The following is a 13,042-nucleotide window of genomic DNA, read 5'->3' on the forward strand; positions in this document are numbered from 1 at the left end:
TCTGAACTGTCAGTCGCCATGAACTAAAGGTAGCCATCTGGATTTATTGTGACATGTTATTTTCATTCATAAGTTCTTCCGTTATTGTGTGTTTAGTCATCTGACAGGGTGACGTGATGAGCAGTTACTTGACACCTAACATGATGCAGAATAACTCTGAGATGGTGCTTGTGCTGCAGGGTCTGAACGACTCTCTGACAAACCGTCGGATCTACTTTGCCTTCGCTCTGACGTCATACCTCTTCACCATCTTCGTCAACCTGACGCTCATCATCACCGTCTGTCTGGAGAGGTCGCTCCATGAGCCCATCTACATCTTCCTGTGTAACCTTTGCTTTAATGGCGTCTGTGGAGCGTCAAGTTTCTACCCAAAGCTGCTTCACGACCTTCTGGCCGACGCTCACGTCATCACATATACCGGGTGTTTGACTCAGATTTTTGCAGTTTACTCTTATGTTTTCTGTGAGTTCACCAGTCTCACCGTTATGGCGTATGACCGCTACTTGGCCATCTGTAGGCCGCTGCAGTACCAGATGCTGATGACGAAGAAGAAGGTGGCGCAGCTGCTGCTGCTCACCTGGAACTTCACACTGCTGGAGACGTTGGTGGGCATCATCCTGACCAGCCGCCTGCCGCTCTGCGGACGTCACGTCCCAAAGATCTTCTGCACCAACTGGGAGGTGGTGAAGCTGTCCTGCTCAAGCACGACACTCAACAACATCTATGGCTTCATCCTTACGTTCTCGCACATCTCACAGACTGGACTTATCCTGGTGTCCTACAGCCACCTGGTCCGAGCCTCGGTCAGGTTGCAGTCAGACCGCAGGAAGTTTGTACAGACGTGTCTGCCGCACCTCATCACCTTGTTAGTGTTCACCGGCTCGCTGACGTTTGACGCCATGTACTCCCGTTATGGTGGCGGCAGCACGCTACAGGTGCTGCAGAACGCACTGGCTGCAGAGTTCCTGGTGGTCCCGCCCCTCATCAACCCAATTATCTACGGCATCAACCTGCATCAGATCAGGTCCAAAATCCTGCTTAACTTCAGCCTCAAACCGAGGATGCTGAACTCACATTCATGAAAACAAAACCAGATTCTTCAAAAAAGCTTGTTTACCAAAAAACTTGCATGCTACTTTTATTTACTAATAACCTATTTGTGCACATGCTCTTACGTAGCAGGTCATCAGCTGGTCTCAGGTTTGTTCTCGATCTGTTATTCTCCACATGACCTTCTTCAAAGCTGACATGGTGTTAACAGCTACATCACAAAATTATGGACCTTACTAAATTATAAATCCTGAATTCCAAAAAAAAAAAATATACCTTAATAGAAAACAAAAATAGAAGCTACTGGTTTCACCGAAAGATCACAGATTAGGTAATGAAGTTCTGACTGTACTGAAAATTGCCGTTCTGAAACTACTGACTGACAGTTTCTGTTCGCGGCCTCAGACTGATGAACAGATCGCTTCTGTAAATCGCTCTCAGACTTTCCACACTGTTATGTATGGAGGTAAACTTCAGTGGTGAATGTTGGATTTTACGTCTCGGTCATTCACGTTAATAAAATTGATTTCGGTTGCCTGTTAACTGAATGTACAAAGTCAAAGAAATCTGACTGAAAATCATTTCTGTTTAGATTAAGAATTTAAAGATTTCAGACTTTATAATAACATTGATCTTCTTAACCTGCTGTCAGTATTTTATGATTTGTAACAACATGAAGTGACTTATTTAAGGTCAAAGAAGAATAAAGAATAAAAATATGACTTCATCTGATGAGAAACAACCACACAGCCAGAAGTGAATAAAATACAGCCTCAGTGACTCAGTCTTTAAACTCATATGGGACTTTTCTAACAAAAACACACAAAGTCATACTATTTAATATATTTATATTTATATTATATAATTTATAATATATTGTGAAAAAAGTATTAAGAGTTTTACAATAAAAAAAATATAATTTTAATAAAAACCATAAGAAGAAGGCTAATACTTGAAGAACAGAGTCATAATGAAAGGAAGGTCACCTTCTCTGTTCTTTAAAAACACTCTTTCAAACGTTGTTCCTGTTCACTGAGCGTGAAGCAGCAGATCTTTCCAATAATAATGAATACAAACACACAATTTACATTTTTTTTATTATTTTTGAGTTTGTAAATTATCAGAGAACCACGTTAACAGCAGTATTTGTAACATGACAGTACAATCAGAGATCTCACTCTGTCTTCTGTCCACAACACCAAAACAAAAAGAGGTTTTCTACATGGAGCACAATGATGCTTAAACACAACAAGTGACACCATCAACAGCATCACGTCCTCTGTACAACGTCTACTACCACATAAATATATTTTATCTCTCCAAGTATAAAAATAAATAACATCCATATTGTGTGAAGGGGAACTTCAACATTCAGCTAAACATCAAAAATATAAAGCGAGAGGATAAAGAGGTGATTTTCTGTTTGGTAAAGGGATCCACCTTTGAATTCATTCATATGGAAGTTCATTAATGACAAAACTGTTGAACAGAACAACAAATCTGATGTGACGGCACGTTGTTAGTATCACCAGCAGGTTTTCATATTTGAGGAGCTACAACCAGAAAACGTTAGGCATTTATGATAAAGAAAATACCCCAAAGACTGTGTGACAGATTTTGAGAAGAAGTTAGATATTGATATCTTTAGAATTAATTTTGGAAATTGGATCAGTTGAAGCTATTTTGCTTTTCACATATTCTTTTTTTTTTTATCCTCAAAATCATCTAAAAATCAATGCTGGTTCACAGTTTACATGAGGCACTTTACTGAAAGCCTCCTCGACTTTCAGTGAAATGTGAATCTGGAAAAACAGCAACAGATTTCAAACTATCAGCAAAATCCAATCAGGCCCTCAGTCTGGAACCTAAACAATGACAGATCGTAGACAGATTCGTGTTGATACTGAATAATTTGGTTTGTGTTTAAACAAACAAAAAGGATTTTGCTGAAAGGAGGAAATTCTCTTATGAGAGTTTTGACTAACTGTCAGCAGCAACAGGCCACTGTTGTCAGTGATGAACTTACATATAAATTTATTTGAAGTGTTTGTTGTGCTTCTGTTTGAAAGAGTTTGAAAGCAAATATTTGATTTTAATCGGTTTGTACGTAAATTTGTTGGCTCATTTCTATGAAAATACTTTAAATCCTTCAATGTTCCTGTGGCTGTACAGCATCTGTCCTGACAACCAATCGCAGTCAAAGAAAAGTAATCACTCTTTGGTTAGACTCTACCCATCGTGCTCTCTGCTGTATGATGATGAATGAAGGACAAAGAACACCACCTGAAGCTAAATATTCATCTCTACTGACTGTCTTTGAATGAGCCAGTTCATAGATTTAGTCTCAGCATGAGCTTTAGCACGACACAGAGTGAAGCAGCGGCTGCTCTGACTCATCTACGAGCATGAGAGGATGTGACATCATGAACAGGAAACAGCTGTCGGAGGTTCACATAAGTGGGAGGTGGAGCTAGATGCAGCGGCGAATCAGGTTGTTCTTCTCAGGCTCTAGGAACTCGTCCAGCAGAGCAGCTGTGATCTTCCTGAGCTCCTCCTCCAGCCTGGACACCTCACTGCAGCACAGAGACAGAGTAAAGATGTCACCAAGGCCACACCCACAAGGCCATGACATCATTTACATATGAGGAGGACGATGAGGGCGGAGCCGCAGTAACGCTGCTGTGACCGTCATTTCACCGTCTGATGTCTCATGACTGGAAATGCTTGTTCCCACCTGATCTAACATTTAATTAGTCAGATGGAATCAGACAGGGCGGCACGGTGGTGCAGTGGTTAGCACTGTCGCCTCATAGCAAGAGGGTTCCAGGTTCGAATCCCGGTCTGGGCCCTTCTATGTGGAGTTTGCATGTTCTCCCTGTGCCTGCGTGGGTTTTCTCCGGGTTCTCCGACTTCCTCTCACAATACCAAAAACATGCACATTAGGTTAATTGGCTACTCTAAATTGCCCCCTAGGTGTGAGTGTGAGAGTGTGTGGTTGTCTGTCTTTGTGTGTTGGCCCTGTGATTGACTGGCGACCAGTCCAGGGTGAACCCCGCCTCTCGCCCGTAGTCAGCTGGGATAGGCTCCAGCTCCCCCGCGACCCTGACGGATAAGCGGTATGGAAAATGGATGGATGGATGGATGGAATCAGATGAAGTGAATAATAACAACAACAACAGTAATCAGTTACAGTCAGCTGACCTGTTCCCTGGTGCAGCGCAGAACTCGGTGTAGTATTTGATTTTGGGTTCGGTGCCGCTGGTCCTCAGTGTGGCCACGACGCCGTTCTGTAGAGTAAAGGTGATCATGTGACTGCTCCTCGTCACAGGAAGTACCTCCACAGGAGACAGAGAGAGCAGAGTAACTAACTGAAAACAGTCACATCTCATGATTTATTCTCACATGGAAGCTGAAACCATCAAATATTTGATATTTTTGCTTGAAAACTGACCGAATCAAATAATGAATTATGTCAACTTTAAATACAAAACACTAAAAATGTTTTCATGAACAGAATAACTTCACTAACATTCATACACAACATTCATATCTTACAGATCTGAAGTCGGGCTGGCTGCTGTCGTATCCCATGGTAACGTCTCTGACGTGGGCGATCTGGACGCCGCCGCATGTCTTTGGGTACGAACCTTCACTGTCAAAGTTTCTGATCCGGCTGAAGATCTTCTGGATGGTGGGAGGGTCATTACAGATGACGTAGGAGGTTCTAGACACGTGATAACCATACCTGGAGACAGGAAGTCAGAACACACACACAACTTAGGCTTAGGACTGTAATCAGATCAAAATCCAAGAACCGTAACTATCTAACCAAGACACTAAACTTTGGCAAGGACCTTTAAGACCTCCTCCACAACCGGGACGACCTGAACTGAGAAACAAGACGGACCTTAAACAGAGTGAAGATCAGGTGTCTACTGCCCTCAGGTGGTGGAGGTGATGAAGTACAGACTGGTCAGATAGAATGAAATGTTTTGAAATGTTTTGAAGGTTTTTGAATGTTCACATTGTTCATTACTCTAAGCATTTCACATGAGATTTAATATTATTATATATACTTAAAATGTTGATTATCATTTTATGTAATTTATGATGCAGCTGTAACTCTAATGTGCATAAAAGACGACTTCCTTATTAACGTTTTTAGTTTTTAATTAGGTCTTACTCAATCAGGACTCCATCAGCTGATCTGAACTGTAGACATAACCTGAGGAGGGTTTCAGTTGACAGGTCAAGTCCCGTCATTTGTCGACTGTTTGGTTTACTGGGAGACCATTTATTGTCCTACATGTACACATGCTGGTTCCAGTCCAGACTGATCCAGCTTTACTGGGTAAATGTCAGAGCAGGTGTAAGCAGTGAACCAGTCTGAGGAACCTAAAGCCTTCGACCATGGCTGTCACCAGCACAGAGGCATCACAAGACTTTGATGACTGAATATTTGTTCTCAGTAAACTGACAGAAGTTCAGCTTGAATGGAGTGAATATGTGCTCCTAATATTAACAGTGCTGGAATCTAACCAGATGCATTTTACTCAAGCAGTGTGCTTTAATACAAATTCACTGTACTCCACTGGAGTATTTCCAGTTAATACTTCTACTCCACTGCGCTGATCTCAGACAGCTGTAGTTATTTGTATTTCACTTGTGTTCCAAATGAGCTGAAACATCGACAGCACTGAAATGCAACACACAGGCACATTAACGCAGCATGAAAACGCACGTCTGGTAGATGTTGTGCAACTGCTGGTTCAGACTCAAGTTCTTGTTGTGGAGGTAAGCAGCCATTTCAGCCACGACTGCCGCTGAGCTCACACCGTCTTTCTCAGGGACCAAACCGCCACAGAGGAAACCTGAGGTCGTGAAAAAACAAAAGACTTCCGTTAAGTTTCACTTTTCTTGGAGACGAAAAGAAAGCAGACTCAACTGATAATTCTGTTCGTCAAATCTGTTTCTCCTCAAGCAAGTCAATTGATCATAGAAGCTTAATTTTCCTCTAAAAAGACCACGTGTTTCCCAAAAGTGAAAAAAATCTGAGAAATCAGAGTCCAGACCTCCTTCTAAAATAAAAATACGGTACAAAGTAAACCTGGTTACCGATCGACTCCTCGAAGGAAAATATGACTGAGTTTCCTGTCTTGGAGAGTTCATGAATCCTGTTCCCGATCCATTTAAACCCAGGAAGAGTTTCCTGTTGAGCGCAGAAAGAAAGGACATCATCATCATCATCACAGTTTAAACACCTGAAGTCAGTCATGTTGGCGGTTGTGTTTCTTCATTCTTTGTTGTGAGATTTCCTGACCTCGAAGTGGAATCCCTCGATGCGAGCGAAGGCCTGCAGGATCTTCGAGGAGACTGTGGTGGCCAACATGTAAACCTTCTGAGAGTCTGCAGGATCTGGGTGACCCTCCTTCCAATTAAAGAACATCCACCAACCCAACAGAGCTGCCAGCTCGTTACCTGTAAACACCTTCCAACCACACCTGTGAGGCAGGCGGAAACAGGTCAGCTACACCTGCTACACAGGTAAAACACACCTTAAATCCTGTCAGCTACACCTGTGGAGTTGGTCTACTGGTGAAGTTTAGTGAATACTGACAGTTTCTGCAGTGAAGTGCCTTTGAGCAAACGTCACAGTTACCCTTCAGACTTCTCCGCTACAGCCAAACGGTCAGCATCGGGGTCCGTCGCTAGAACAATGTGAGCGTCTTCCTTCTCTGCCAGACGAAGAGAAAGCTCCTGCACAACCGAATTTCAAAAATAACCGATTAATAAAACAAAAATGAGAAAATACTGAATTCAAGAAATTTCTTGAAGAACTGTGATCTGTGCCTGACCAGGACCGACTCTCCCTCCTCAGGGTTGGGGCAGCGGACGGTGGAAAAGTTGGGGTCGGGGTCTTTCTGCTCTGGGACGGGGATCGGTGGAGTGAAGCCGAAGGTGCGGAAGGCCTGCTGGACAAAGACATGTCCAACACCGTGGAACGACGAGTGGACAAACTTCAGTGAAGAACTTCTGTTCAGGTCCCTGAGAGACACAAGAGAAACATGAGACATTTGGACTCCTCGTTTTACCTGTGGTACGCAGAGGAAGGTGCGCTCCTCATCATATTACATTCACTTGGCAGCTGGTTTTGTCTGAAGCAACTTACAATCAGTGCATTCAGAATCCCTGAGGTGAACCCTCTCATATAAACAGGACTAAATTGCAAGTCCTGCAGGTGCTGGTGTGGATTGCGGAAAGGTGGTTCTCAGGCTCTGGCAAGCGATGTCTCGGGCCTACTTACTAACTGGGGACTTGGTGCGTCCTGTTACCTGTGGAAGCAGAGGGAGGTGAGCTCGTCCATGTAGCAGCTGTTGATCTGGGTAAGGGGGTCAGTCCTCAGGGAACAGTTGTCCACCAGATCCTCCTCCCAGCAGGAGGAGCTCCAGGGCTCCAGCTGTTCCTCGATACTTCGCAGGATCTCCTTGTCATGAGGTGAGGAGATCTGAGCGCCGTTACACCAGTACACCTGCAGAGGGCGATACAGACCTGAAGTGTGTGGCGTGACCTGACGCATTGGTCAAGCCCTAAAAAAGTCAGTTAACACAGAACCAGGTGAGAGGAAACAGAGAACGTGATGTGGATTTTTAAACCATCCGTCACATCTTAGACATTTTTACCCTTAGATGAGCATAAACTAAAGGTCAGGAACCTGTTTTAAAATAAAAAAGTGAAATTGTTGGTTGAATTTGTCCTCAGACCTTGTATCCGTTGTCTTCTTTCGGGTTGTGTGAAGCGGTGATCATCACTCCAGCTGCGGCGCCGAGCTTCTTCACGGCGTACGGCTGGGAATAAAACACACATTTAATAAGAACTCCACCCTGCTGATGCTGACTTTGCTCCATCAGCTGCCCGCAGCAGGAAGTCATGCGTTAGCGTTTCCTCACCACGTATGGCGTCGGAACGAACGTGGAGAAAAGATGAACGGGAACGTCTCTGCTGAGCATCACAGCAGCCGTCAACTTTGCCAAACTGAAACACACAATAAGAAGAAGAAGAAGGACAAAATGTGGTTATTTTAATGGGTGTTGTGTTTGTGAGTGAAAGAGGATGAACCAATCAAACTTCCCCTGCTCCCTCTGAAAGCACTGAGCTCAATTTTATTTGTACATATTTCACACAATGCAAGTTCAGTGAGCTTCACACAATAGAAGAAAATGGAACAGGAGTACGTTTGAACACATTCAGGCCTGGGAGAACAGCTACGTCTCCAGCTTGCTCTGACAGGAGGACACAGCGGTGTGATCAGAGACTGAATCCACCTTTCCTTTCAGTCCACTGATCAGCTGATTGTTGCAGCTGCGGTCGGCGGCTGAGAGTCCTGAGACCATCAGGACTCCCAGACTCTGTTCCCTTTGTGACCGACCAGTTTGACCAGCGTCCTCGTTAAAGTGACGTCAGGTTAAAAGAGCTCTGTGTGGATTATAGTGCAGAGTCTAAGCCATGAATGGGCTCCTGTTGCTACGGTTACCATCTCCAATACTTAAAACGAGTATTATTGTGTGATTGTAGTCACCGCTGACTGCTGCAGCCGCTCTCCTCCTGTCCTCTGGTGTCGAAACCAACAACCACTCCTCTGCTGCTCAAGTCTGCACAGTACCTGGACAGGTGCGAATATAAACCCTGAAGACAGACAGAGAAAAACTTCACCTCATTGTCATAGGCTGCTTTTCATTTTGTTACCGTGAAGAACTCTGCACCTTCCTGTTTTAAGAAAAACAAAAACAAAAACAAAAACATGGGCTTCTCATCAACATGTCACAATGAAAAGAAATGAGTGACTGACTAAAACTGGATGTGATCGAACAGCTTGAACACAAACTCGTCTGAATGTGGCGTCAGCAGTAACCTGCTGCTCCTCTAAATCCACACCTGATGTGTTTCACAAGGTGACAGGAAGCTGGCGATGCTAAACGTGCCTCATGTTCTCCTCCACGGCTCAGGAACATCAGCTACGTGGCCGTGGTTTGGATATTAAGACGGAAATACAAAAATGTCTTTGACCACCTGAAAAATGTTCCATCTGCTGGTCTGGCAGAGCTGTAGATCGTAAAGCTGGACGTAATAAAGTGGACACTTGGTCTAACAAACAGACGTGTTCTTAACTGTAAACAATCTGAGTGTGAGGTCCTGTAGTCGACCTGGTTCCTAACTGGTCTGACCTGTGTGGACTGGATGACGGTGAGGTCGTTAATCCGACTGAATCCGGCTCCCATCGGGGCTCTGAGTCCTGCCGTGCCGAAGCTCATCCTGCTGCAGAGTCTCATCCTCAAATCATCAAGACGCCCCGCCGCCACCAGAGCCTCCACCTGAGCCCGAGTCCAGCGGTTCTACAGCAGAGCCCAGAGAACCATCAGTCTGACACACGTGAGCCACGTCGAACACACACACACACACACACACGTCTGATTCAGGCCCACACAGTCCCACAGTCTGTTGACAGTTAATCAGTTGACCAACAGAAGCGTAATTCAGTCAACCATTTCAGTCATTATCAGTCAAAACCTCCTGCAGGTTCGCTGTTTTCCATCACAGCAACTGAATCATCAATGAATTCAACAGACAATCAGCTGATCGATCAGCAACGAAATCCACAGTGAGGGGCAACCTTAAGTGCAACACAATCCTGTGAAGCCAAACACATTTTGGCCTAACTAACTAACCCATAACTTGTGAAATAAATTCATAAATAAATAAATAACTCAGCCTGCTCGTCGTCTTCGTGTGTGTGTGTGTGTGTGTGTGTGTGTGTGTGTGTGAGTGAATCTTTTCCAGGCTGTTGACATTTGCAGTCGAGGTCAGAAACATTCATGACCTTTACCAGCTACACAACTCTGAGGTCATGGTGTGTGTGTGTGTGTGTGTGTGTGTGTGTGTGGGTGTGTGTGTGTGGGTGTGTGTGTGTGTTGACATAAGCAGCAGCGCTTCCTGGATTCGCTAATGCAAGACAGTCTCGAACTTCACCTTGAGTCTTAGTGTGGACAGAAATCACTGAAAGTGGGTGGTGGTGATCCACAACTTAAGACAAAGGTGGGCCAGGGGCGCTCAGTGGGGTGGGGTGTTGTGGGGCCAGGCCCCCTTGCTCTCACCACACCTGTCTTTTACCCCTGATGAGGAGGGACGCCCACATCCAGTGACTGAGTTGTCTGTCCCGTGAGTGAGTCTGACTCAGTGATTATTGAAATGTGTGGATTTGAACACTGAGTCACATCACATTAGATCATTCAGAGCTCGTGCAGCCTTTCTGTGCGTTTCCTGCTGCCGTACAGACTACACAAGCTGTGCCGTTTAAAACAGAAACGCTCCATCCTGTCAATTATACCACAACAAGTGACTCCAGGACCACACTGTGCCACGCAGACACACAGATTCACAAGGTGAAAACAGCACCAGCTGTGTACACCTGAGTGTTAACATGTGATCAGTGTGACGTGGCCTCAGCGTGGGAGATGAAATGAGCAGGCAGCAGGTGGAAGTTACATGGTTGACTGTTGGATCTCAACATCATCCTGTTGGTTCAAACTGACACTCAGAGAAAAACATATTACGTGGAAGTTGGCAGACAAATGAAGATGGCATCAAAACAGCAGGTTCCATTTACTGTACTGGCCTTTTAGTGACTACTCGTTACCTATAAAGCAAAACAGCTGAGTCATGCTGCCGTGTAATCGCCGGATAACCCACAAAGCTCTGGTGACCCAGACAGTCGCTGGTGTTCCTGCCTGCAGGTCCGCACTGCGGGTAACATACACACACTCACTGACCCCGCTGAGATACACGGCTGGAACCAGCCCACACACGCACTGCAGTGTAGACACTCAGAACTCCCTTTAAAAACCCTGCAAATTTAGATTTTCTTGCGTGATGACAAAATCACTCACATCAAGAAGCACAACTTGACTCATTTTCTTCAGTGGTCAGTTCTAGTGAAATATTCGGCAAACAAATTTTTAACTGAGAAACTGTTTAAAGTTGGTGTTTCATGCGCCAGCTCTTCCTCCAGGAGAGCAGAACTCCACAGTGAGCTTCGTTGAACAAATCACAAAGTTTCTATGAAATACAATTAAGTTCTACTTTAATATTTTTGTGTAAGTATTTTGTGTCGATTGTAACAGACGATCATCAGTACATATGTAATACAGTATCTTAACCTAGTATTACTATATGCGTTTGCCAACAAGTAATTTAATTTTAAAATGCTAGATTTTCAGATGATGTTTGGTGTGAAGTCCCCCAATATACTCGGGCACGGACAGTAGCAAACAGGGCTTCAAGTTGGCTTCCCAGCAGCTTCAGCTTCCCAACATCACGCTGTGAGGTACAGACAGAGACTCACCTTGTCCCAAGTCAACCACTGGTAAACCGCTTTGTCCAGCTGCGGGTCGCCGGTGCTCTGGCACCTCGAGTTGGCGTTCAAGTCCCCGTTAACGTCTTCCATGCTGACAGAAAAGAGGTCACTAGCTAACTGTCAGTAATCTGCAGCAGGGCCATCTAACTGTCGAAGAAAGTACCAGAAAGCTAGCAGGCAGCCGGCCGTTCTGTGAAGTGATACTGCGTTAGCTCCCAGCTGTTAGCTGACCCGGCTCCTGAGCCAGACACACATCTCCTTTGTGTTATGGCTGCTAGCGGTCTACTCTCTGGTTCTGAGTATCAGCCTTTTAACTTCACACACGAGGCTAATGTTAGCTACACGCTAAAGTTACACAACCAGCGCTGGAAGCCGACAGCGGCCAGCTAACTGCATGCTAATATTGCTCAGAAAATATTCGTCGATAAAGTTACTCACGACAGAAAATAAGGAAGCCTGGAGGGGACAATATTAAAAAGACAACGAAAACTTAAAAATTAACACTAATTCCACATTGGCATGGTACTTTTCCACAGATGTACGTGTACCTTGATTAAAAAAATATTTGAATTAAAAAAACAATAATCCAATTAGCATTTAGAAAATTCAGTAATCCGGTTTGTATTTTCAATTTCATATAGTCTTATAGGCACTCCAGGCACTATATTTAAATTAAAATGGAAATGTGTGACAGTATTTCACAGTGAATAATGGTCAAATGTTAATTTAAATATGTCTAAATTTGGTATATACTAAATATGATTGTTCCTTTCGTTTTTATTTTTATATGGTCGCATAACTGTCTCTGTATGAGAATGTGAAAATGAAAATGCACATTGGATTATTTTACACAAACCAGTCAATATGTGAAAAATTATGTTATTTTGGAGTTACATTTTCATTTTAAAGTTCACATTGTTACTTAGCTTAACTTAGCTCCCTAGAGGCTAACAGGGGAATATCTGCTCTTAAGCTGCTGAATGCCTCACTGTGTTCACTAGCTAACATATAAAAACATTTGTCTGCTCTCTGATGCGGAGCAGGTTGAATACAGTTTATCAGAGCTTGTCCACATACTTAAAGAGTAACTAAACCCTTAATAGTGTTACTGATTGATTCACGTCCAAATCTTGACATTTTAGTAGAAAGCATTTGAATTTTCTGTTTTGCGTTATAAATATGCCCTCCACAGGTTGAAACCCGGCTATTACAACTGAATTCTGTGAGCGGCTGAGCTGGAGGCAGGTGATGTTTTCGAGGCAGCTTACTTCACCAACCACCCCAACCCTCCCTTCTGTTACAAAACTGAGGTCTCGGCGCTTTGGCAACTGCTGAGAGTTAAGAGCATTTTGAGCGGATTATGTGGATTTAATATTGTGACTGTCTTGTTCCATTGTACTCTTAGCAGAGATATCTTGGTGTTCATTTTATAGTTAGTTGTGTTTATAGTATTTGGTAGGTTAGTTAGCCATTTTAGACAGTAGTTAGGTAGGAGGTTAGCTTCAGCTCATAGTTTGAGAGAGTTGTTTGATTTAGTATCAGTTAGTTTTAGTTTTAGTATTCATTAGCTTCCATTGTTTTCTC

General features: G+C 43.9%; 2 protein-coding genes across 2 annotated transcripts; one reads left to right on the top strand and one right to left on the bottom strand.

Moving 5' to 3' along the window:
* Nucleotides 1-143: 143 nt before the first annotated feature.
* Nucleotides 144-2,000, top strand: LOC124058744 (olfactory receptor 6N1-like). Its single transcript, XM_046388273.1, has one exon. It carries the CDS (start codon nt 144-146, stop codon nt 1,080-1,082), a length of 939 nt encoding a protein of 312 aa, XP_046244229.1. The 3' UTR covers nt 1,083-2,000.
* A 128-nt stretch (nt 2,001-2,128) lies between these two features.
* Nucleotides 2,129-11,912, bottom strand: pgm2l1 (phosphoglucomutase 2-like 1). Its single transcript, XM_046388173.1, has 14 exons — nt 11,447-11,912; nt 9,273-9,440; nt 8,627-8,733; nt 7,998-8,082; nt 7,812-7,895; nt 7,383-7,579; nt 6,906-7,095; nt 6,710-6,807; nt 6,371-6,551; nt 6,166-6,259; nt 5,792-5,921; nt 4,606-4,795; nt 4,252-4,385; nt 2,129-3,623 (listed from the first exon to the last, which is right to left on the bottom strand). The coding sequence occupies exons 1-14, from the start codon at nt 11,546-11,548 to the stop codon at nt 3,521-3,523; spliced, it is 1,863 nt and encodes a 620-aa protein (XP_046244129.1). The 5' UTR covers nt 11,549-11,912; the 3' UTR covers nt 2,129-3,520.
* Between the last annotated feature and the right edge of the window lie 1,130 nt (nt 11,913-13,042).

Source organism: Scatophagus argus, chromosome 5, assembly GCF_020382885.2.
Source record: "Scatophagus argus isolate fScaArg1 chromosome 5, fScaArg1.pri, whole genome shotgun sequence".
In the NCBI taxonomy this organism is placed as follows: Eukaryota; Metazoa; Chordata; class Actinopteri; family Scatophagidae; genus Scatophagus; species Scatophagus argus.

Coding starts and splice junctions, on each gene's coding strand:
- pgm2l1 (XM_046388173.1), bottom strand. CDS start 11,548: ATGGAAGACGTTAACGGGGACTTGAACGCCAACTCGAGGTGCCAGAGC. Junction 7,580..7,811: donor AAGAAGACAACGGATACAAG/GTCTGAGGACAA, acceptor CGCCCTCTGCAG/GTGTACTGGTGTAACGGCGC. Junction 6,808..6,905: donor AGGAGGGAGAGTCGGTCCTG/GTCAGGCACAGA, acceptor TCGGTTGTGCAG/GAGCTTTCTCTTCGTCTGGC.
- LOC124058744 (XM_046388273.1), top strand. CDS start 144: ATGCAGAATAACTCTGAGATGGTGCTTGTGCTGCAGGGTCTGAACGAC.